Here is a 25,000-nt window from a genome sequence, read left to right on the forward strand (position 1 = left end):
CACCTGGCAGCAGTCATACTCAGTCTGACGAAGCAGTCAGTACAATACATACTTGTACCAATTCATAGTACATTCCAAAGAGAGTGCAAATTTTATAACGTGTTGCAACTGACAATTGAGTTCCAATGAATAGATCCATAACAACCTGCAACGTTGAACATGTGGCCCCCTGCTCAACACTTGGGGCACCCCCCTCCCACAGCCCTTGCATGAAACGCTGCTGGCCAGCAATGTCTCAATTTTAACTTATAGTTTTAAGGAGGGAAATGGCTGTTCGTCAATTTCTTGCACACTTAATTGCCAACTTGAGAAAATCTTTATCAGTTGATCATGCATACTGCGTGCTCAAGATCTGTCTTAGTTCATACAGATAACCACATCTTTTAGCCGATGTCATCAGGCAGTTGGCATTGAAAAATAATAGTCTCAGAATAATAATTATTACTGTTGCCAGCTGTAATTATGATATTAATACCCAGGGATCCAGAGTAATATTTAATGTCCAAGAAAATGCTATGCAGGCTTAAACAAGGTTCTCAGTTGAAGATACCATTGAGAGGTATTTTTCTGTCCTCAGTGCTTCACTTGCTTGACAGCATAGCATTCTCTCTGACCTTGGATGAAATTCCTCAGAAATGCTAGTGCCCATGTATGAATTTTTGAAGCTATAAACAGGGGTTTCAATAATGTTTGAAGTAGATGCCTGGGCTAATCAATTTAAGCAGCAGTCACTCTTGTCTTTTACTAGGCTTTGATTGAAAATCAAGGAAGAGTAGCCGCTGGTGGCCCGCAAAATCCCTGTATAAAAATCATTAACTTAAAGTTAATAATAAAAATATAATTCTTATTGAAAAAGTGTGCAAGAATTTTTCTTTTTTCAGTTTGCACAAGGTCAGTGGTGTTTTCAAATGTCTTGATTACTTGCTTCGAGGATTGGACATTCAGGGGGTTGTAAAGGATGCAAAGCCAGATGCTGGTATGAGCAGATGACTGTTAACAGATCAGTATTTTGAGAAAAGCATTTTTATCATGGTGTTGCAGTACTTACCCCTATCACCCCTGAAACACTGCTCCATTGACGAGTAAAATCGTCTGGCGTTAGACAGAGCAAAAAAAATCTATAACTATCAGTCGTAAGAGGAAAAGGGGTTACTTAATAAATTCTAATGGATCATTAAAAGAAAATCACGGCACAAGGACTGAGACCATCACTGTAACTATTATTCAAATGTATCACAAGAAAGAACTGCCCAGCAGCTTCTGTCTGAATGGTTTCACTTTAGGATTTCATCTATAGACCAGGGCAAGTTTATTACAGTGTACATGTACTCCCAGTGTATTCACCATAATAAACAGCACCACTGCAAAGTATTGCTCAGTAGCTTTCATGTGACATTTCATCCAGACTGGAGAGTTAGAACCACCTTGTACAGCATAATAAATAGCACTACAGGAAAGTACTGATTTCCACAGACTTAAAAATATAGAACCACCTTGTACATGTATGGCATAAAAAACAGTAGTACCACAGGCGACATCCTTCATTGTGTCTTTTATCCAGGAAAAGATTGCTTCCGAATTTTTCAGATTGTGCCAGGGAAGGGCTGAAATTCAGCGTGTCATTATGCCAAATGTATAAGTGCTGACTACTTATCCTCATCGGGCCCATGAGGACTCTTAAGGCCGGCCAGAAGATTGCGCCATCCATCCCGGTCTGCCGTCGATGCGACCACAGGCCCCCACGAATGCCATCCCAGGTGGTTTCTTTCTTTCTCCACAGTTCTTCTCCACGTTTCTCTCGGCCGCCCTTGCCTCCTTTTACCTTCAGGTGCCCACGTTAGTGCAGTCCTCGAGGTGTGACTAGGACTAGTCCTCATTATTATAGTATGTGTGCTGACACTCCCCACTAAAGCTGGAAGGATGCAATAACTTGGTACATGTAGCTTTAACTCAACTTGACACTAATTAATTTGGTGTTGTTTATATCGTAGGCTGGTCGGAAGCATATCATGCGATGAGCTGTAGTCATCTTTTTAGCAGTGAACTTTCCTTGTCTCTACTTTCCACATCTTCTCGCCAAATGATTTCATCCCGCATGTCTATTTGCAAACAGCTCTTGGTGCTGCTTAGTTTGATGACAAAGCTTAATATCAATAAGGTAATTAAATAACAAATTATTTACTAAATTCATGTTGCCACGTTTGATGAAAGATCATGGAAATAAATTTTATGATAATTCATAGCTGCAGTGTTCTCAGTTGAACCCGTAACGCATGTCACCTGTCACGGTTGTTTTTTTTTTTACGTGTTACAGCTTTCAAACCGCCTTGATCAGTAGATGAATGTGTCAATCAGTAAATAACTGTTTCAGTGTCATGGCTTCAAAAATAGCACAGCAAATGGCTGCTCAAAATTATATCATTTGAGAATCGTTTTATAGTACAAGACAGTACAAAAAGCCGCAAAAATATCAAGTCTTCTCGCAATAGGGAACTAATTGGGAACACTGTACATTGAAATCAAATCGGATGTTTAAGTTTTTGAGGAGAGGGGAAAAACAGAGTTCCCAGAGAATAAATGTCATGAAGCAGTGTAGAGAACAAACCAATACTTCCAACAATGCAATAATTGAGATTGGTGGTGATAACCGCGCACCGGTGGCTCAGTTGGTTGAGCACCGGGCTGTCACACGGGAGGTCGTGAGTTCAACTCCGGCCGGACCAACACTCAGGGTCTTAAAATAACTGAGGAGAAAGTGCTGCCTTTGTAATTACATCTACTCTCTAGTCTTCTCGGATAAGGACGATAAGCCGGAGGTCCCGTCTCACAATCCTTCGATGTTTATAATCCTGTGGGACGTAAAAGAACCCGCACACTTGTCGTAAAGAGTAGGGAATGTAGTTCCCGGTGTCGTGGTCTGGTCTTTCTGGTCTGGATAGGGTAGGGTGGAGCACCTCGCATAGGACCTCGAGTCCTGTTCGTGCTCCTTCCCTCTGGGCAGGTTTGCCCAGTAGAAGAGACAAACCAGATGTCTCGTAAAACAAATATAGGAATAGGGGCATTGTCTTTGTACCAATACTGTACATCATGGATTTTTAACAATACCCACTTGGGAAGTCAGTATGGATTAGCGTTATCAACCGTGCCTTCCACCTCTGCGACACGGGTTCAGCCTGAGGTCGTATGTGGGCTGAGTTTCAGTTGATCTCAATCAGACTCCAGGTACTTCCTCCCCTTTCAAAATAGACTCTCAGTCAACTACATGGGCATCTGGGTGTGGGCGGGTACCCTTCCCTTTCATTGTTCAAAGTGAATGAATAAAGTTGGTATTATAATGTTTACGTTTCTCACCATACAGATTATTAGTGTACTGGGTACATGTAGAAGATCCACTAGGTGGAGTACAGTGTACAACCAGTCCTCTATGCATCTACATGTAGAACAGATTAGAAATCTCTTAAAGATAAATGTACATGTACATGTATAATTATGCAGAGGCCTGGACAGATGTCTTTTGCAAGGTCTTTTATAATAATAAATTCTTATTGTTATTATTATTATCATCATCCTCGTCATCATCATCATCATTATTATTATCAAGTGCTGGATCTGACCTGTCAAAAGTAAAATCAATTGATAATAATTTTTTTTTTTTGTAGATTGGTTTAGATGTCAGAACAGCCACAGAGGTGTCATCTGTTTACATTCCGCAAACGGTGTCACTATTGAGTTCATACGTTGCTTTACACTGGATCATGGAGCAATTAACCTTGCCCACACCATCTAATGCTGTGTAAGTTTTTTTTCCAGTAGGCAGATTCACAATCTTAGTGAAAATGGTAAGACAGTCTTTGTCTTTTAATTAATATAAGTGAACTGATACATTATAATTTTATTTATTTGCTCACAAATAAAATTTTATGCGACAATTGAACCATGTATTTACATACATGTACACTGTAATGATTTTACCCATTGGGCGTGGAAAGGCTGGGAGATTCGTACTGAGGATACTGTTTTGAATTTTGAATCTGCAATGATGTGCACATAATGTTGATTCACAAATCTTCGTACATGTATCATGGATGTTATAAATATAATATATAAATATAATCTCGTTTGTTAAGGGAACACGTCCAAATATCGGCATCGGGTCGCCGATGCCGATCAATCGGGTGCCGATTTTTTCCGATTCCGTTTTCAATCGGTACCGATATTATCGGTACCAAATGAAACGGAATCGGCAACGGGTCAAAATTCTTCATCAGGCCAATTAACAGAAGTCATCAAATCTTGACTTATATCTGTCAGCGTTTACCAAAGGGTTGAAATCGTCGGTCACGCTACGTTACTGACAAAAATTATATCGGGCAATGTTTATGTCCACAAATGCAAAGCGTAAATGATCGAGGTGAAGGTAAATGATCGCAGTCGAGGTGACTGAATTTCATGAGCAGTCAGCAAATACAATAATCATTGATTGCATTGACACACAAGGGGTTAGGGGTTTAACCCATCAAATGAAGTAGAAATAAGATAATAGTTATTGAAGTCTGGATAATACAGTTTAACTGTAAACATGAATAAATATTGTTTGCTATTAAAGTTAGAATTAAGTTAACAAAATTAGGGTATTGCTGTGTTCACATATGTATATTAAGACACATTTGTGTATGGGCAGGACCCCAAATTTTGACGACATTTTTCTTTTAAAAAAAGTTGCTTTTTTAAAAGTTAGCCTGTAAGAAGGTGGCTTTCTCTATGATGTTTAATTTTCTTGGACTGTGAAAGGTGCTGGAGATAAATGTTTCAGTTGATACAAAACGTTTAAATTTCAAGATTGACAGAAATGTTGACTCAGTATGATTCATGGATTGAACCATCATCTTTTAGCCTTCCGGATGTTCGTTTTGGCTTCATTTAACAAAGGCACATGTATCAAAGCTATACTTGGGAATTAAGAATTTGCAAATTAATTTATTTGAGGATTTCCACTTATTAAGAAATGTAAACATTATTATGAGGATGTTAGTTCAATTAACCATGTATAGTCCACACTAAAATTTATTTTGAAAAGTAGTGCAGCCTATATAATATACATACATGAACAAAATTAATATCATGGTAGTTTATTTGCACTATGGAGAAGATTGCAAGCAAAATCATATCTGTTCAATTTTTGTTATCAGTGAATCAAACTTAAAACAGTTAGCAGCTCTGGAAATAAATGAGGGCATGGATTCAAAGACAGGTTTAGGTAAGACATGAGATTGTGATATTACATGTAAATCCTTCGTTTTGTTGGCTGTATCCCTAAAAAGAGCACGTGACTATTATTTTTCAGCCACTTATTACAATCAAAGACATGTAGTTTTGCTCAAAGTTAGCCAAGTGTTGCCTACAAATGACCTTAAGAACATTGTCCTGGTCTCCTTTTCTCTGATTTTCAAGAAATAAACTTATGGAAAAACACTGTCAGCTCCACCTTTGACACTAAAAACTACTGTTAGTAACAGAAAATTACAGAGTTGTTTTCTACATTGCAACAACTCATTGTAGAAATAATAATCATTATAATGTAGATTTTTTTGTTTATGTGACCACTCAACCACTAATGTTTGAGGTTTTGAATTAAATTGTAGCAGCAACTATCTTGTAGCAGCAGAACTGGTTTTTAAATGTCACTATGATACAAAGCTGCTACTCAAAAATGTATCCATCACTTGCTGGCAATCAATCCTATCGTTTTGAAAGAAATTTATTTTGCTTTTGTTGGAAGTAACCCACTTTTATTACAACAGCTAAAGGACATTTTGACAGGTTCCTTTCTATTTTAGCCATCTGGAACGATCAAAAGAACATGTTCATTACAAATTATGTTGTTGTTACATGTACTGTAAATGATTTTTTTGAGGCATTGCTTCAATATCTACCTCTCTTCCAACAGATGATCCTTCCCTTACTGTTGGTGAATTGTTTCTGAGTGGCATTGGAGGAACACAGTTGCGAGGACACCTGGCCCATGTCATCAAGACTTCACAGGAGATGCAAGATGAAGCTCCAGGCCTTCTGTGGTCAACATTTTTTAACCAAGGGGTTTACACCTTGCTAGACCTGCTGTATCCTTGATATTAATAAACTTTGACTGCAATATCAACAGAATGATTACCAGAAAGTGCTTCACTAAATTTTCAATGATATCCAACATGCAGAGTGTCCCATTAAGGGCCCACAGACTGATTTTTTTGTGCGTAAAAATGCTAAGGAAGTGAAATGTTACTTCCGGTGACTGACGTCATTATATCACTCACAAGCAAAAATCACTCAGCACTAACTATTGTTTCCATCGAAGGTTTTCCTCGCCCTTCCTCACGCTCGTTCTCAGATCAACTGCGCATGTGTAAACGAACTGACTTCTGGTTTGAGAAAAAGCTAAATTTCTGGCGGTCTTTAAATTTAATTAATTTTCTTGTATATGGCACGTTTCACCCCCAAATGTAGAATATAGCTAAGCATTGATTTTTTCCAAATCATCTTTTTTGAAAATGGTATGGGTATTTCATTATTTCAAAATAAAAAGAAAGCCATGCATTGGTTGGATGCAAAAAGCAATTATACAAATTATCAAACCACTGATTAAATACCCAAATTGCATAACCATGGGCGTGGCATGATGACGTCATATTTAGGGTCATTCCTTGTTACGTTAGTATATTAGTATGTTCGGTTCTTATTCATCCCTTGGTACGTTAGTACTAAGTATGTACGGTTCTTATTCATTCCTTGGTACGTTAGTATGTTAGTACTAAGTACGTTCGGTTCTTATTCATTCCTTGGTACGTTAGTACAAAGTACGTACGGTTCTTATTCATTCCTTGGTACGTTAGTACATTAGTACTAAGTACGTACGGTTCTTATTTATTCCTTAGTACCTTAGTACGTTAGTACTAAGTAGGTATGGTTCTTATTCATTCCTTGTTACATTAGTACGTTAGTACTAAGTACGTTCGGTATATTTTGTCTTGATCTACCCTCAAGTGCGGTTGTTCCAGGTTGTGATTTCTGTTAATGTGCCAGACATTTGATGATAAACTGCAGTTCTATGAATGAGTGTATTACCTGTAAATTAACCTTTTTGTTAAACTGCAGTTTGCCTTAACATCTGAATCACAGCTGGCCATCCCGACAGAGTGCACTCTTCCCAGAATTCTTGCTCTCCAGTCATCAGTACATTCACCTTCAAGAATATGCTAATCTGATTTGTTATTGGTGTGACACCTGTCAATCATCGTGGCATTTCTTGGTAGGCCAATCACATTTGGTGTTAGGAGAACACCAAAAGGCCTTGGGCTACTTTTTGAAGGCTGCAAGGGGAGTTGGTACGTGTAATTTCATCTTTACAATGCTATTTCTATAGGATATCACATGATTTCGAGTGCAGTTGGAATAAATAAGCACAAGTACATTTTTTCAAAGATAATTAATTTGTAGTCTTTGAAAAAATTTAGTGTTTATTTATTCCAAATTGCACCAGAAAAATCATGTGAATACTCATTAATAATACAGTCACATGAAAAAATTTGAGATGGTTAAGCAGAAGAAACACATGCGTGTCATGAAATCAGAGAAAAATTGCGCCATTCAGGGGCGGGTTGCTCAAAGCCTGGTTAGCGCTAACCATTGGTTAAGAGGTAGGAAAACCTATCAGCTTCCATGGTATTTAACCCTGGTTAGCACTAATCACGCTTCAAGCAACCCGGACCAGGGCATACTCTTGATTTGAAAACAAAATATTTGATTGGTTCTGACCAAACCCTATAATTGTTTATTAGCCAATCATAATCCAGAATTTTGATGTGTAATTTGAACTTGTATTAACCGTTTTGCACTCTCTTGTCTGGTATTACACTTGTTTGCACTGGTGTTACACCTGAACTGCAGTGCTCTTAGGCAATCAGAATCGAGTAATTTTTTCATGTAACTACGGTACATTATTAGAAAGCTAATGTAGTGTATTTGAGTTACGGTATCAAAGAAAGACAGAAAAGATACTGATGCCTTGGGCAGTGATCTTCTTCCTTGAGGTGAATCCACCAAAATATTAAACAAAGTTTGTACCACAGTCGAAATGAATAATAGGTGCGGTTACACGGGGCACTTTTACCGTGGTACCGGTAAATTGCCTTTTTACGATGGGAAACTGTATTTAGTAGTGTGACCGACGCTTCCCGAGGTAAATTTCTTGTGTTAAATATCCATGGATACGTCAAAAAGATCAGTGGAAGCGCCCATGACATTAAACGTGGGAAGTTGGAAGGGTGTTTTGATGCCCGAGGTACAAGAGCCAATCGCTATGCTGATGAAGTTGTGATTAAATTTCCCGCCAATGAATTGCGTGAGATTTCGTTTTACCTTGGTAATCTTCATAACGTGTGACCCCTAGTTAACGCGGTATACTAAAACCCAAGTGTGAGGCACCACGGGATAATTTACCATGGAAAATGGCATTTACATGTACCATGGTGAGTGCAACTGCACCTATTGTTTTATTCATTCAGTGAGTCCTTTCATGAAACACACGAGCCCAACAAATTGGCCAGACCGTAACTTGAGTGGCTTTTGGTGGAGCATTGCACCAGCATCACAATGGTCATGGCTTTGAATCCTGTCAAAGCCATCTGAATTGTTCAGGTGTCTAATTAGAGTCAAATTCTTAAAATTAATTGCCAGATAAATGTGAGGATCACTTCTCCCTTTTGTTTAATTGGCAAATGTTGTATCTTGTTCATTGTCTTGATTAAAAAATAGGGTCCAAGGATTTACTAATGATGAAGGTTATTCAAAGTGATGCCACAGATACCCAAAGTCTACTTGTCCTTTTTTATGTCAAGGTACAGTTACTGTAGGTATATGCTGAAATTGCTGTCAGGAATTTGCATAATGACTGTAAGAAATGTTGGACACTGACTTATTTGAACGCCAAACAACGTTCACTCGCATTATGTTCCTCGTGTTGCGCAGAGATCACGTGTACTCAGGCTTGTAGTCACGCACATAATGAACCGTTGAAAGAAGCTGTTGCTTTTTTGTCAAAGTCAAACCAAGGATGACCGAAGGTTTTCTGTCGAAACGTCTTTACCAAGTTTTTTGAGAACGTCATTTGACGTTCAAAGTCAGTGTCCAACATTTCTTATAGTCATCATACAGTAGGTATCTTGTGCATTTAATTCCAGTTTGTTGTACTCTTAAACTGCTTAAAGTCAGATCTTAATTGTTGAAATCTGGGCATGTCTGCCATTTGGCTGCTAGAAATTCAGTGACACATTTATTATTTAAGGCTTTTGCATTTTTCCTGCTGACAGTTTTGTTGTGAACAACAAACTCACATTCTGAAGCAAACTGTGTTTGAAAAGTTGTCTCAAATAATATTTTTTACATAGCTCTAAGTATGAAAAGGGATGATTATTATTTTTGAGTGAAAAAGGGAATATCACATGTCCGAAGATGAAAGCAGACCATTTGACCATACATGTATTTAAGCTGTGACACTGAAACAGAGGGCCAACACAACTAATTCAACTGATTGTTTAGTGGTTCATTGTCCATGGCGTCCATGGAATTATTATTTTCAGCCGGTTAATAATGTTGATTTCTGCATTTACTTCTTTCTTTTGCAGGTCATGAAGTTATTTGAACAATTTGATGCACCTGATTTTGTCATCCGTGCTGCTCACGTTGCTCTTGATATGGCTTCATCAGATGATCCAAATATTGTGAGTCTGACTTATTCGTCTTCCCAGATCCCATTGATTCTGGTAAAAGTAAAGAATCCGATTCAACTGTTCAGTGATGTCAAATGAGTCACCGACACGCCACCAACGCACCACCGACGCATCTGGTACATCATAAGATTAAACAGCGGCCAACGCATCAGCTAACAGTCGACCCACAATCGACCGATGCATTAGCTGACGTGTTGGCCGACGCGTTGGTAGGATCGGATTCTTTACTTTTGCCTTGATTCTCTTAGCCAGTGGGGCCTTCACACAAGAAAAGGAAGGGCTCTGGAGAATGACATGAAATTCAAATTTTTTCATTGTTCATAGCTTGCAAACAATTTAAAATCTTAAACCGGCAGTAAAAATGGCCGATGTGTTGCGATGGGGTCAGCTGGGGTTGGTAAATTGATCATAGTGTCTAGTTTGTTGAAAACTACGATAATTACTTATTGCTCCTTTCTGTTTGACACAAAGGGATACATTCTCTAAGTTTGGGCAATTAACTTAATTAAAGCTTCACGTAGAGACTGTTTCGAATGTTATGCTTCTGAGCGCTGCCATGGTTACAGGTACTATTGACAGATGAGCTTATAATTATGAATTCCAGTCCCTTAATTTTCTTGTGTGAAGGCCCTGCCAGCTAAGAGTTTTAAGTTTCAATATATCAAAAATGTGTTTGGCCTTAGGAACCCTGGCTCACTGTTCAAAAAGAATAGAGGACATGACTGAGTGATCAGGGTGCTTGCATTTAGATTTGGACCCTTTCTGGCCACAAGCTCTCGTCTGCATTCGTAAATAGCTGACTGGTTTGCCTCTGTCCAGTTGGGATTCTTCAAAGTTGTTTTGTTCTGTTGTATCAATGAAGTTTTACATTGGCCCTGCAAAAGGCCCTCGGGGAGTCATTGATTAAATGATACAACGAAAGTCAAAGACATCAAGTTTTGTACATTAAAGTCAATGCCTGTGGATTCATAGCAAATCATGTGGGTCATCTTGATGTTTGATCCAAGGACCTTACACACCTTAGTCTATTACAGTACATGTACATGTACATGTATGCTAAGGTTGACTATCTGGACTGACCAATCACCATTCAGCTGACTTTAAAGTCAAATGGGTGGTGCAAGACATCAAATTATGTACACTGCACCCACACTTTTTTGTTACCGTGTTTTGCTTTTGCAGCCAAATTTGTGGTCAAATATCTTCAAGCACCATCTGGAGTTAGGTCACAACGATTTAGCATACAATGCCTTGATCGCAAATCCTGATCCTGTCAGGTAGGTTTTTTTTTATTTCCTTTTTTGCACCCTAAAATTAATATTGTTGAATTGTTATATTTTTAAATAAGGAACTGATAAGAAAATGTCTTGATCTTAGACGCCGTGACTGTCTCCATAAATTCATGGTGGTTCTTTGTGAAAGAGGTCAAACAAGGCAACTGATTGAATATCCATTTATTAATCTGCAAGATGAGGTTTGCTTCCTTACCATTGATAAAAGTGCATTTTGAGATAAAAAGACTAGTGATGAAATCTGAGAAACGTGGTGTTGTGGATTTGATTCAGATAATAATGAATTTATACCTATTTATTAAGACTTACAGTGTAAAGGGCAGCATTAAATGATGCATGCGTCCTATAATGAACATTACCTTAAAGTGTATCTGATCTTCAACTCAATTAAGATGTGCCTTAATTAAATTTAAGTACATGTTAGCTCAGCACTTTGGCCATCATTTTGAACGATCCATTAATTTCAGCAAAATGGACACTGGCTGGGTTGACAAATCTTTTCTGGTGATTTACAGATCAAAAACTGGAATAAACCAACAAATATTTATTAAAAAACAAACGGGTATTAAAAGAGGGATTGGGTTTAAGACATCCAGATGCACAGACATGTCTTCCTAACCGTCTTCCACTAGCTGCAATCCTGGACAAAAGTCGTTGAGGCTTTTCTCAAGTTTTGCCCTTTTGGATTAAAAAAACTGTTCCCCACCCAAGACAATGTTGTTTATTAACAAGCAGAAATAAACAAGCTATTCCTCAAAATTGTTCGTTGGGGGGGGGGGGGGGGGTCAGGGTCAGGGTATGAGGGGCCGTGCCATACCTCCCCACCCAGGGATATATCAAGTACCCCCCCTCCCCTCCTTGGAAAGAATTTGTTACTTCCTGAAAAGAATTTGTTAGGATATGGAGAAGGAAGTAAAAAGTGTCACAACAATTTTGTTCAGGATTATAGATACAGTATGTTTTTATTGCTCTCTGATTAATGGCTCATAAAAAGTGGAATAAGGTATTTCATGTAACTGGCATTGCTTGTATTTTCTAATGACTTTTTCGAAACGATGTTATTCTTTATAAAAGGAATCAGTTCGATGCACCAGAGTAGTATTTTCAACATACTGAATTTCCATCTAATTATTTTTTCAATGAATAAGCACAATTCAATAACAGCCTGATCATTTTCCAAAGATTTCAATCACTTTTACTTTTTCATAGTCAATATTGTTCCCAGAGCATTCTTTGGTACATTGTACGCCTCTGTTTCTCAAAGAACAACCTTTGCTCCCCATTCTGTTTTGCATGACCAGCATGCATATCCTATAAATTCTTTTTTTATTAGTTTGAGGATATTGTGGAGTCCCATGCACGCACAGTGGACATCATGACACATAACTATTATGACATGCTGTATGCATTTCATGTGTTTAGAGGAAACTACAGAAAAGGTAAAGAAGATCCACCTGTTTGTGACAGGTATATGATAAGACCTTGAGGTATCACTTATACAGGTGGCGAATGGTACCTTGAAAAACGAGGGTCTCAGAAAATTTTAGCAGGATCTTGAAATCTCGAAAGCGTTTTTGATAAGTCTGGAAGTCTCGTTTTTGCATGGTTTGTTTTTACCCTTTTTGAATCTGGAAACCTTTTACCAAGGAGTCTCGGGCTCGGATTTTGAACTAGGGTCTCGGCGAGTCTCTGATTTTACCATTCGTCACCGTACCCCTACTTATTTGATTAGCTCAAGGCCCACCGCAACATCTTTGAACTTGTGGTAATTATAGTAATTAGACTTGTAAAGATTAAGCTTTGTGTTCAGGAAATTTATTCATTGGACCACTGACATTTGCAAGCATCAGCTTATTGATAGATGTGAATAGATTTTGGTAAATGGAAGGCCAAGGCTGCTGCCTAAGAAAATTTTTCCAGAGCCCTTCGGGCTTCCAACATTAAAAGTTAGTAGCCTGAGTCATTTTTTCAAGAGCCCAGAATTAATTAAGTAAAAGTGAGGATGAATCTCCTTGTGATAAGTTAGGTGCACGTTCAAGCTACTCGTTAAGAAATTTGGTCATCAGCAGTCGCAAGTAAGGCACCCCATGCAACCGGGTGACTGTTAGGCAGCAGCGTTGTAGGTGGTAAAACATTAATGGTCAATAAGGCTGACTTAATTATACAGTTGCTGTTTGCTTAAAATAATTGAAATCTGTTTGATTTCTTGTTGTTTCTTGCTTCTTGCTTCTCCTTGTTTTTCATAGGTATTTTTGTATGACATTCATCTTGATACAGCCATTTCTAGTTGATATTTATTCAGCAGTAGCTAAATTCTTTGGTTTGGTCTGTGAGAATAATCTTATTAACCACAAGCCCATGTTGTGAGCTCAAAGGGGTGTCACAGCAGCTAGTGCAGTTCATTTTGTGTAGTTTTACTAGTTGCTTGGCCCTATTCGCCATGCAACTTAACGTCAACCTAGAAATTACTTTTAAACAACACAACTCAAAGCATTGTGACAAAAAATGTCTGTTGAGCATACACAATTCAAGTTACAAACAACAGAGATCAACTTAGAACTTTCAAAAACCCCGACTGCAATCCATTTTACTCTTCTTTAATATTGCCCATCCCTGCCTCCTTTTGTATTTTGCTGTTTTATTCAAACGTTGCTTCAATGTTTTACATAGTAAGTTATCTTTACGTTTCGCTTGATTTGGTTGCCAGTTCCAAGTCACTGAGTTTGGCTAGATTGCAGGACACAGCCCCTTCAACTTATCTGGTATAATATTTAAAGTCATGATTTGTGTTTGGTTTGGGTCAATAGCTGGATCAGCAATGTATGAACATGCCATGAGACTGGGACAAGAGGTGTCTGGACTTGACAGCTTACAAAAACAGGTAGACTTGTTTTAAACAAGCTTGGATGGAGTATACTCCTTCCCCCCCCCCCCCCCCCCTTCCACCTCCTATTGACAAGTAAACTCATCTGGCAGTAGACAGGAGTTTCATTCCTAGGAGTCAAGGGATTAACCCATTGACTCCTGCCCCCCCCCCCCCCCTTCCCCCACGAAGAAATCGTAAAATCGTCTGGCATGAGGCAGAGTAAAATCTGTCAAGTCGCATTTCTAGGAGTCAGTGGGTTAAAGGGGACACAGTTTTTGAGTGGATGACGGAGTTGTAACAATTATTTTTACTACAAATTAAAATACAAAGATGAGTACGAATCAAAATTAATTTTGTACATGTAAACTGGGTTGTGTTAAAGTTAATGTGCCTTGAATTTCTGTCTTGTTCATCTGTTTTAATCATTTCTCAAAGCAAGCTTTTTTTTGAAATAAGACTCTAAAGCAATTTTGTGGGAATTGTGGTTTTCCATTTCTGTGCTTAGAAATTATTGGTTTCAAAACCTTAGGTGGCATTTCTTAAATTAAAGGAAGTCAATAAATTATTGGAATTAGCACTCACTATAATTTCCCTCCTTATTGTTGATCCAACGTACTTGCTCAATTGCATTATAATGATAATTATTATTTGCTCATCTGAGTGTTTACACCTGTGTGGATTATACCCCATTCACACCAACAAGACATGTCTAATTAAACTGGGTTTAACAAAATAAAAATAAGTCACAGAAAAATGAAAGACTGACTTTTACATGAGATTCAGGTTTGTTTCAACACATGCTTTGACCTGTGATAAATTTGTAGTCGACAGAAGTCAGTAAACATGATTTAAAAAGAAAACAATTTGCAACGGTACCGTGTTTAACTAAACATGTTTAAAACATGTTTAAGGTTTGGTGTGAATGGGGCATAATAGTCATAGGACAAACATTTTGGTTGGCAATTAAACTAGGGATCTTGTTGAAAAATCTTAATTTACTTGTTAATTATGAAGTGGTAGGTGCCTTATTGGAAATAGATGGTTGCAGAATATTTACTAATCCTTTGTATTTCCAGGCGAAATGCTATCTAGCTGCAATGAACTCACTGCATCTAGTCGATCCAAAAAATGCATGGATTGTTAAACCATTGGACAGAGTCAATACCACTGTAAGTCTTTCTGTGGCAGAGCCAGTAAGTGTATTTGTTTTTTGGGGGAGCGTGTGAAGAGGTCTGGAACAAGAAGATGGATTGAGGTGCAACTTTATTTTAATTCATGAGGGCCATAGCCAACAGAAAATGCATTGTTCAGGTCACATGTTTGGTTACATGTAGCCTCCTTTGCAGCCGTTTTTTGTGTCTGGGCGAATGGGACTGACAAAAAACGGCTGCAAAGGAGGCTATTCGAAATGTTTGGTTGGAAACAAACTTTCCCATTTGACAACTATTTGTAAATATGTCAACTCAACAACCCATGCAATGGTGTTCAACTTACAACCATTGGAACTTTGCAAGGCGTGACTGTCCATCAAATTCACATACCCTGATTGGCAGATAATCAGTACTAAAAAACTTTGTTAGGTGGCCACAGTAAGGTGCAGTGCACTGTAACTATAATTTATGTACAAAAGAAAAATAATGAACAACGACAACATAATAGGTGTAATTATTTTTATCCCATTAAATTTGCTAAATACTGGTATTAGTGTTCTCAACTAGTCAAGTGTCACTGGAGACATAAAAGGGTTTTGGGAACCGGTGGGACACCAAAAGGATTGGAGTGGTTCCTAATTCCCTAGGCGTATTTTAATGGCCTTATTTTGGACTAGTCGCTTGACCTTGTGGGCTTGTGATTTATTCAATCTGCTTTCTAGCCCACGGCCTAGATTTTAAAAAAGTCAGTGTCATGCATTGTGGTGTCAAAATGTAGCTTCATCTTGTCTAGTAAATGGTTGGTAAGAGTCTTAGAGACTCAGTAGCACTTAATGTAAGTGGAGTACTTGCTTTCGGGAAATGATAAGGAGGTAAGGTGTAGCCTTTAAGTATGTGTAACATGGATTTCAGGTTCTGAAGCCTAAAATTCATTTGGTGTATCGAAATAACAATAACGAAATTTCTTCTTGATGTAGCACCCTCCAGATTAAAAACTTTTTTGGAAGTTATAATTTACCACTGAATAGGAGAAATCTATCAAAACAAAAAAAATCTCCATAATTAATATGAAGGCTTTGGATAATACTGGTAATTACCCTAACTAGTATTATTAGTGCTTGGTTAGCCAAGTTTCAAAATCAGAAGAAAAAGTGATACCCCCCTCCCCTATTTCCACCTTTGTGAAGGCAAAAGTTTCCCATTGTCTTTTCTTTGTGTCTTCTGACCTACGAGTTACACAGGGTGTGAATAACCTTGCTTTTCTTTCAAGAAACCGGATGAACCACCAAACATGTCCCCCAAGAGGAAGCAAGGTGAAGATGCCGATGTTCTCTTCCCAGAACATAAAGGCAGATCACGGAGGAAGGTCACTGTGCTTGAAATACGGGACCTTGAAGGAGAGTACTTATTGGTGCTTGCTAGGCTACAACTTGTTAAGGTTGATGCTGATCCTACACATGCCACCGGTAGGAGACAGTTTCTTTGTGTCAGTGCTTTAGTGCATTAATTGTATACTCCAAAATCAGAATACACTGTGCTTGGAGTTCAACTACATGTAGATAGCTGCACCACAGAGGACAGGCCACAACACTGCCCGCTGCCTTGTCTTTGCAAATAGTGTGTGGGTTCTTTTACGTCCCACAGGATTATGAACATTGAAGGGTTGTGAGACTGGGCCTGCGGTTTATCGTCGTTATCTGAGAAGAGTAAGAGTCCAACCTTTCGTATATGTCATTACAAAGGCAGATCGTTCTCCTCAGTTATTTAAAGACCCTGAGTGGTGGTCTGGCTGGAGCTCTTGATCCTGTGATTTCCCACACAGACGTCCCAGGCTAAACCAACTGAACCAATCGGTCTGGGGTTTGAAATGCACGAGTATATTGGCTAATGCAGTGTATTGCATTGTCTTCGTAATGAGCTCTCATTAAAGCAACTTACCATTGAAAGCAACATATTAGAAGGCAGTGTAGCAGAGTGGTTAGTTCGCTTGCCTTGAGATCCTAGTAAGCTCCCATTTTGACCGCTAACTGAAGTTAGGCTACACTTGTAAACTTACATGAAGAGTAAAATTATTAGGTTAGTACGCAGACCCTCATTGGTCAGTCGCTGTTGAGATGAGGCTATGTAAACATGGTGTGACATCACACGAATTTTGATTGGTTATGTGTTGTCAGATGCGTTTTGATTGGCTGGTAGGAAATATGAGTGTGTATTGAGAAAATCTGCCTCAATCAAGAAGTAAAAAAACCCAGCATTTTCCTTCATTTGTCGAATTATTTTTGAGAAATATTTTATAAAAGCAATAGAGGATCTTTTTCCTTCTTTACGTAGACTCATTTCAACACTCGGGTAGTTGGGAGATGTCTCAACACTTATGCAAACGATGCAGTCGAATTCTCCCAACTCCCCTGTGAGGCCATGTAAACGCGGAAAAAGTCCTCTGTTGCTTAATTAGAAGGCAATGTAGCAGAGTGGTTAGGTTGCTGCCTTGAGATCCTCAGCTCTCATTCTGACCGCTAACTGAAGTTATTCCACGGCTACACTTGTAAACATACATGAAGAATAAAGATCCAGCTGCAAGTCCTGTAAATTAATAGCCAATTGGTGGTTCACCTCATGCCAGTTGGGATTCTTAAAACAATATCTCTTCTGTTGTATCATCAATGTTTTGATGGCCCAGAAAAGCTCCTAAGGGGAATGGTCAAGTAAACATGTCTGCATGTACCGGTGATGATGAACTTTATTCAAGTGTCTCGAAACTGTATTTAGCTCTAGGGCTCTAACTGGGTACTCTACAGAAATCAAATCAACTCATACCAAGTCGTAGGTTGGTGTTTGAGGAGAGGGGAAAACCATAGTACCCGGAGAAAACCTCTCGGAGCAGAGTAGAGAACCAACAATCTCAACCCATATGTGATGCTGAGTGTGGGAATTGAATGTGGGAAACGTTGTTGGGGGTGGGGGGGGAGTAGTGCTCTCACCACTGCACCATCCCTGCTCTCTCAATGATATATGTGATATATGTGTGATATATCTTCATTAAAAGGTCGAGAGAGACCTCACATCAACTAGGATTGCAATGATAATCCAGCACAGGAGCCCATCTGGAGCGTGCAACTTCCATACAGCGTCTGTGAAACGGCGTTTTCACAAGTAGGTTTATTTTTAGACTAGCCCTTCCCGCGAATTAGGTCAAAAAACAAAGGCAGTTCCGGTTCGGTGACCCTATGACGTCAGCTTAATTTCTTGTAATTGGTCATCGGGCTCCTGTGGGCGTCTCATTCGCGGGAAATTCAATCTAAAAATAAATCAGTATGTGAAAACGCCGTTACACGAACACAGCAGAGTGTAGACTCCGGGTCATGGGTTCCTGTCCAGCAGTATTGCAAGAAAGTAACCACCTGAACTAAGGGTAATGGCCTACGTAGTTCCACATGTCTCCATTTGATAAAGCATTCAAAGTCATATTCTCAGCCTTTGAATAAACGGGAAATGTTTGAGTACATAGACGAAGAGGTTGTTAATTGACCCATTGACTCCTAAACTGCCTCCAGGGGTTCAAATGTCACATACAGCATCATATGTGGCTTGAGTTTGTTGGTTCTCTACTCTGCACTGAGAGGTTTTCTCCGAGTACTCCGGTTTCCCCTCTCCTCAAAAACCAACATTTGACTTGATTTGCATTAATTGTTAATTTCAATTTACAGTGTCCCCCAATTAGTGCTCCAGCGCTAGAACGACTAGACATTTAAATAAAATTCCTTTCCATTGATGAGTAAAATCATCTGGAATTAGACAGAATGAAATCCCTCGCCCTCGCGTTTTTGATTATGCCAAGTTCGTAACCATTGTATCATTTTAGAAGATTATGTACTGAAATAAAATGCTATCTTCAACCTTAAATTTGCTTTGTATGTTTGTCAGGCCCTTTGCTGTCGCCACAGGAGAGTGTAGCGTTGTTGACACAGGCTGGATTGTTTGATAATGCTCTTACTGTAGCATCCCATTTTCAGCTGCCAAAAGAAACAATATTTGAAGGTCTAGCCTCAAGGTAAGTTTTCCAACTGCCTTTACATCCGAGCTGTTCTTGAGATATGCTTCAATGGAGGAGTTTTCGTTTTTGCTATTAACAATGTTGTTACAATGTTGTTCCTGGGTCCAGGAAATACATGGCTGTGTTGTGTGATGGTTTGCTTTTCCAGAAAAGTTAAATTTTGCCCTCAAGAATGCTGTTTCCTACGACTTTTAGTGATCAAATATTATGTCCAGGCATGCCCCAAATTAGATGCACACGGATTTCAATAAGCTCTCGAAATACAGACAATTCTATATTTTTGAATGCCCCATAATTTGTGGTTTGCATCCACGTTATGAGACGGCCATGTTGCTGTACAAAACCATAGAAAATGACCCCACAAGTTTTGCATAATAATTGTGTCAAATTCCCAAAAAGCATTTTACTGCATTGTTCTGTGCATGAACATGGCCGCCGTGACGTCAGATGCAAACCATCAATAGACTTTGTTTGTGCCCCAACGTTTGTATTAACTATTGTTTTCAAATGCTCTTGGGAATATGTAGTATCCCCAAGAGCGTTTGAAAACAATAGTTCATGCAAAATTTTGGGGAACAAACAAAGTCTGTCATGGGGCATTCGAAATAGAGAATTAACGTCAGAAAGTGTGTCCAAATGCTGTTCATGAAGTAAAGATAGACAGAAGCATTTACCCTAAGCTAAAAATAACGTTAACCTTTACCCTTACCTTATTGTTGGAAATAGGTTAGCAAAGGCTTAGACTAGCTTAGACTTAAGGGACGCTTCGTATTGGATATCAAAATTTGGTGTGCATCTAAATTGGTGCTTTACTTGACATCAGTGATGATTGCCTAATTGTTGGTCCAATACACACAAACTGAGTCAGGTAGACTAATTTGGTAAAGACTACTCGACGAGTGGAAATCAGATTCATGCACGGTTGAAAAACAAGGTAAACCACACACATGAGTTCTATTCACCGACTTTTCGGTGTCGCTCTCACGTAAGGAACGACGTGTACGACATACTTCTCCAGCGATCCCCTGCCAGTTGAATCGACAACAGTAATGGACAACATGATTCAGTTTGTGTACATTGGATGTGTATGCCATAGTGGACATCATGGAAGGCAATTTCAGCATCGTGCTACTGCAGCTATAAAAAGAGGATGGATGCTAAATTATTCATGAGGGAATCTTCTCAGATCCAAACTATTTCCAGTGCATGAGCCTTTAATATGTCACAGTCTAACGTGTTTGGGAGAAGGGCTGGCATAGTGATAAAAAGCACTTGTCTCCCAAATTTGGCAAATCTCCTGTCAAAATGTCAATTTGGGTTTATTAACATTTCATTTAAGATAATAATCGTGCTTTGGGGACCCTGAGGGGAAAAGGTTTTGTTCGAATCTTTTCCCTGGAACCGTGAGGCGATTTGTTTTGCCTTGGAGTTAATTTTTAGAGCAAAATTGTACTCAGTTTGAGTCTACGTGAATGCTTCTTTTCGTCCCTTCAGGTGTGTCAAGCTTTCTCATCTCGGAATTGGCCTTACAAGGTTTGCTATACCTTTCATTTGGTAGGCTTAGTTAAGTCGATGGCAAAACAACAGAAAGTATCACTTTAAAATAACAAATTGAACTGTCTTAACCAATTCAGTAAAAACCCGTGTATCAGAACCTAAAATTTAAGAACCTGTTTGGCTAAAATTTTCATTTTAAACCCCCTTTTAATAAGAACCTATTTTGCCTAAAATTTTCAATAAGTTCTTCGTTTCTCTGGTTTGCATAACTGTCAAGAATTCTCCCAACTCCCCCTCGTGTTTAGATGAGGCTATGGAAACACGGAAAACGTCTCTGTTGCTTAAATTTTAATACAGCACAATGTTTTGTTTTTTTTTATGACAATAGATTTTGCAATACTGAACAATGCAATACAATACAATACATTACTTACAATACTGCTTACTTACACTAATAACAATACAATATATCACTTACAGCTACTTACATACGTTACTTACAGTACTTACAATACTAGTTATTTCTTTGATTAATTATAACTAAATGAAATACCAATTCAATAATTTCAACAAAACACGAAGAAGAATAGCACACAAGGAGGTTCGTTAACAATATTTGTGCTTAAGTACCTTAAGTTAAATTCTCAATTTTCCATTGCATTTTTATCTTATTTATAAATTGTAAATTATTAAGATTTTTCTCTTTAATTTTGCAAATATATATGACAATGATAATGTTAATTATCCGGGAGAATTGTCTCACTTGGCTTGCTTTGTTCTGCGGGTTCCATACCGCAAATCAATAGCTTGTCTGAATTTTGCCCTAACATTTTATTAGTAAGATAAGCAGATCTAGTCAGCACTATACCTATTCCGTATCACATTTGCATTGCTGATCGCTAGTGCCCCTGACCTATCAAATTAAGAACCTAAGTAGCCAGAAATCCCGCTAAATACCATTTCTATAAGAACCTATTTAGGCTAATTATGAAAATACCGCTAATCAAAGTTTGACTGTTTTTGAGGTTTGCCATCAACACTGGTAAAGATCGTTGTATCATGAGAATTGGTTGTCATAGCTTGAATATTTTGAATTGAAAAGAAACGTTTCGTTCAAATCATAGTTGACTTTTCGATACACACAGGCAAGCCGAGCAGGATGCGTGGGACTGGATCCTATCAAATGACCTTGGAGAGGCCCAGGTCTCTGGATACAAAAGGTAACTCATTTGGGGAAAAATGGGAGAGGGTTGGGCAGGGAATTGACTTGGCAGAACAGAAACTTGAATAAGTACTTGTAGTGTGCACGAATAGTTTTGTACTTGAATTTGTATGCACGCCTCAAATGCCCAAGTAGGTGAACCGCTGATGACCTTCTGACTAAAACATCGAAATTTCCTCATTTAAATTTTTTGTGATCTCAGTACTCTTTGAGAATGCACAACACTGCAACTTGCTGGCTCAGAATAAAGGGTGCAGCCTTCATACGAAGAAGGGTTTTCTACGGTGGGAGAACGGTAATGCTCTTTCCAGTAAATGTGGTATGAAGTGATTCAGATTTTCAATTAAGCGACTTGTATCTTATTCAAAAGTCGGGAGGTCTGAGGTCTTGAGTACGGCCCAAGGTAATGGGAACCATTGCTCAAGGATGGCCTGCGATGCTTATTATCAAGAGAAATGCAGTACAATACTTATTAATTTATAAAGCAGCACTGTTTACTTTTAAAAACATTTAAAAGGCTTCAAAAATATATATTTTTGCTCCTAACGCCAGCTCATCACACAAGCTCACGCAACCAGGGCTTGGATTCCTCCCAGGTTTGCGGGCAAGAAAGCAACGTTTCGCACGCACCCCTCTATTTCTTATAGAGTTTGTAACCCAGAAATACTCCCAGAATGGTAAAAACAGCATTTGCAAAGGAAAGATTTTTTAAGAGTGTGTGGGAAGAGAGTTGGGGGGGGAGGTGTTTCACTCCTGCCCTTGAAAACCTTGTATTCTGCGAATCTTGCAATCTGTTTGGCTCTGGGAGCAACCCCCCCCCCCCCCCCTCCTTCCTTTCTTCCTTCCTTCCTTGTCCCAATATCTGCCTTTTTTTTTGGTTTTGGCCTTAGAGCAGTTTTCAATTGAGTGTCGAAAGTAATTAGTGAATTGCTTTAGTTTTGCATTACTTTACTCAGTGACTGGTTCAAAGTTTTCGCTTCTCGCCCCACTTTTTCAACCAATCAGAAGTGAAACCAAAACCTATCGTGGCTCGCTTGACCTACCGGATTGTCTGCGTCTTTTTTGATTGGCCAAAGTAATTACTTTGGTTTTGGTTTTACGACACTCAATTGAACCTCTCTCTATCACACTACATGTTAGATAATAACGTCGGCTATTTGTTTTAGTGTGACAGACCAGGCATGGCAGCTGTTGAAGTTGTACCTGGACAGGCTTGGACCACATGATGGTCACGTGTACTATCGCTGTGTGGCTGCTAAGCTGCTATCTGCTGGTGCTACGCTGCCCACGTGGCTTGTTAATGATTATAAGGTAAGAATGAAAACAAGACTAAATGTTTTTTTTCATTGCTCCCCTCCTTGACGAGTAAAATTGTCTAAGCGTCAATGGCCCTTAGGTTTGCTTTTCTGTTTTCCTCACAGAAACAAGATTAATCGAAAATAGCTTTAAAGGGGAACACCAATATGGCATAGATGCAACTCGGCAACATTGCTCGTATGCTCAAATCTCCACTATCATGGATACTCTGCTTTTTAAAGAGAACTAACTGCGTTCAATAGTTCTGACTTTGTTCGTTCTTTTCTTTGTAGCGATTTAATGCTCCCGAGCTGCTTCGTCTATACATTAATTATGACCTGCTGCTGGAGGCAGCTTTGTTAGCAGTGGAGTACGTACAAGCTGTTCTTGGCAATGGCAAGGAGTATTTTGGTCTTGAGGTAAACCACCTTAATTAGTATCACCCAACTAGTGGACTAATGCAAATCCTGCATTTTGATTGGCTACCCTACTAGAGGACTATTAGTAATAGTCCTCGAGTAGCGAAAAGCGTGACGCTTTCTTTCCTTTTATCCTAAATAAATATTTCTTCAACTTGCATTTGCTAATTTTATTATTGCTTTTTCTGTCTGACTAGTTGGGTGATACTAAAACAATTAGACCCTTCGCCCTTAAGGGCCAGGGGTTAATAGCCCATGAGGCAAAGCCGAATGGGCTATTGACCCGTACAACGACAATGGGCTACAAGTCTAATTGTTAATTAGACGTATGAAAGAAATGTGTATTTGAAGTGCTCATTTGGTAGAGGATTGCATTGGCATCGCAAAAATCATGGGTTCGAATCTCTTTGAAGCCACCTGGATTTCTCAGGTGTCTATAAAGCTTAAGAGACACAAGGAAGGGTTACATTTTTAGTAACGTTGGCCGTGTAGCACTTATATTTCAACAGACTTAACTGGTCGTGGGTTCAATTCCCACCCTGGTCAGAGTTTTTCTCTGTCTTTGTGTGGGTCCATTTCCATTGGTAGGGCTAACGCTCACATGGCTCATATGGGGTACAAAACTGTAACAGACAGCTGCTTAAAGGGGCTATTTCACTTTATTTTTGGGTGTTTAGGGAAGAAATCTCTAGGTAATCACGAATTTAAAACTCGAACATAGTATCGTGAGATTCCTTCACTGATAAAATCATCGCGTTACGTCGCAAACAAGATGATTCTGAGCGAGAACGACCTTTATCCAAACAATATGTCATAAACTTGAAAAAAGATTACGCAAATGTAATCGGTTTCAATCTTGTCTATTTGTGTCCATCCATGCTTCTCTTTCCTTTTGCTGTATTTCGTTTATGTTTTCAACAGATTTAAGCGGTTATTGGAGTGTTTTATTCTACTTTTTGGGCATTTTGGGTGTCATGAAATTACATCAAGATTTTATCATGAGTTTGTCCTCTTCTGCTTACCTGAGAATTGAGCAAAGGGACTTTTCTGAGTAGAATTGCAAAACCATATTAAATATGACACCGTGTTAGATCATGCATGGATTTCACAGCTTTTTGCACCGGAAATGAGCCACTATTTCATTTCGTATAATATTAATGAGGTCAATAATGTCATGAGAGAAAAAAAACTGAATCTTTGAATCTGAATTAAGTTTCTATGATCTCTGTATTTTTAGAATGCCTTACATGCGACGAGTCCCAGCGTGTGGTTACCTTACACGGCCATGGATCAGTTGTTGCTGCTGTTAAAAGATGTTCAACCAGGCACTGAACTGGCTAAGGTAATACTTAAAATCGAGTCCTATCACAGAAAAACAAGAGTTTAACAGAGTCGCTTCATAGCTCAGTTGGCAGAGCATT

At 38.8% G+C, this 25,000-nt stretch overlaps 1 protein-coding gene across 2 annotated transcripts in view; it reads left to right on the forward strand.

Annotated features, from left to right (window-relative positions):
- Positions 1-25,000, forward strand: part of LOC138049269 (nuclear pore complex protein Nup160-like) — a 35,158-nt gene that overhangs the window by 7,804 nt on the left and 2,354 nt on the right. For both annotated transcript variants that reach the window (XM_068895467.1, XM_068895468.1), the window contains exons 9-28: positions 882-976; positions 1,992-2,158; positions 3,660-3,793; positions 5,190-5,257; positions 5,948-6,119; positions 7,174-7,379; positions 8,809-8,891; positions 9,678-9,773; positions 10,965-11,059; positions 11,160-11,256; positions 12,408-12,513; positions 13,882-13,955; positions 15,017-15,109; positions 16,362-16,557; positions 19,016-19,142; positions 20,640-20,678; positions 21,788-21,862; positions 23,031-23,175; positions 23,454-23,579; positions 24,817-24,921. In XM_068895467.1, coding sequence (XP_068751568.1) covers positions 882-976; positions 1,992-2,158; positions 3,660-3,793; positions 5,190-5,257; positions 5,948-6,119; positions 7,174-7,379; positions 8,809-8,891; positions 9,678-9,773; positions 10,965-11,059; positions 11,160-11,256; positions 12,408-12,513; positions 13,882-13,955; positions 15,017-15,109; positions 16,362-16,557; positions 19,016-19,142; positions 20,640-20,678; positions 21,788-21,862; positions 23,031-23,175; positions 23,454-23,579; positions 24,817-24,921 — 2,299 coding nt within the window. The remainder of the gene's footprint in view (positions 1-881; positions 977-1,991; positions 2,159-3,659; positions 3,794-5,189; positions 5,258-5,947; positions 6,120-7,173; positions 7,380-8,808; positions 8,892-9,677; positions 9,774-10,964; positions 11,060-11,159; positions 11,257-12,407; positions 12,514-13,881; positions 13,956-15,016; positions 15,110-16,361; positions 16,558-19,015; positions 19,143-20,639; positions 20,679-21,787; positions 21,863-23,030; positions 23,176-23,453; positions 23,580-24,816; positions 24,922-25,000) is intronic.

The sequence above is a fragment of the Montipora capricornis genome, chromosome 5 (assembly GCF_036669925.1).
Source record: "Montipora capricornis isolate CH-2021 chromosome 5, ASM3666992v2, whole genome shotgun sequence".
Classification (NCBI taxonomy): Eukaryota; Metazoa; Cnidaria; class Anthozoa; order Scleractinia; family Acroporidae; genus Montipora; species Montipora capricornis.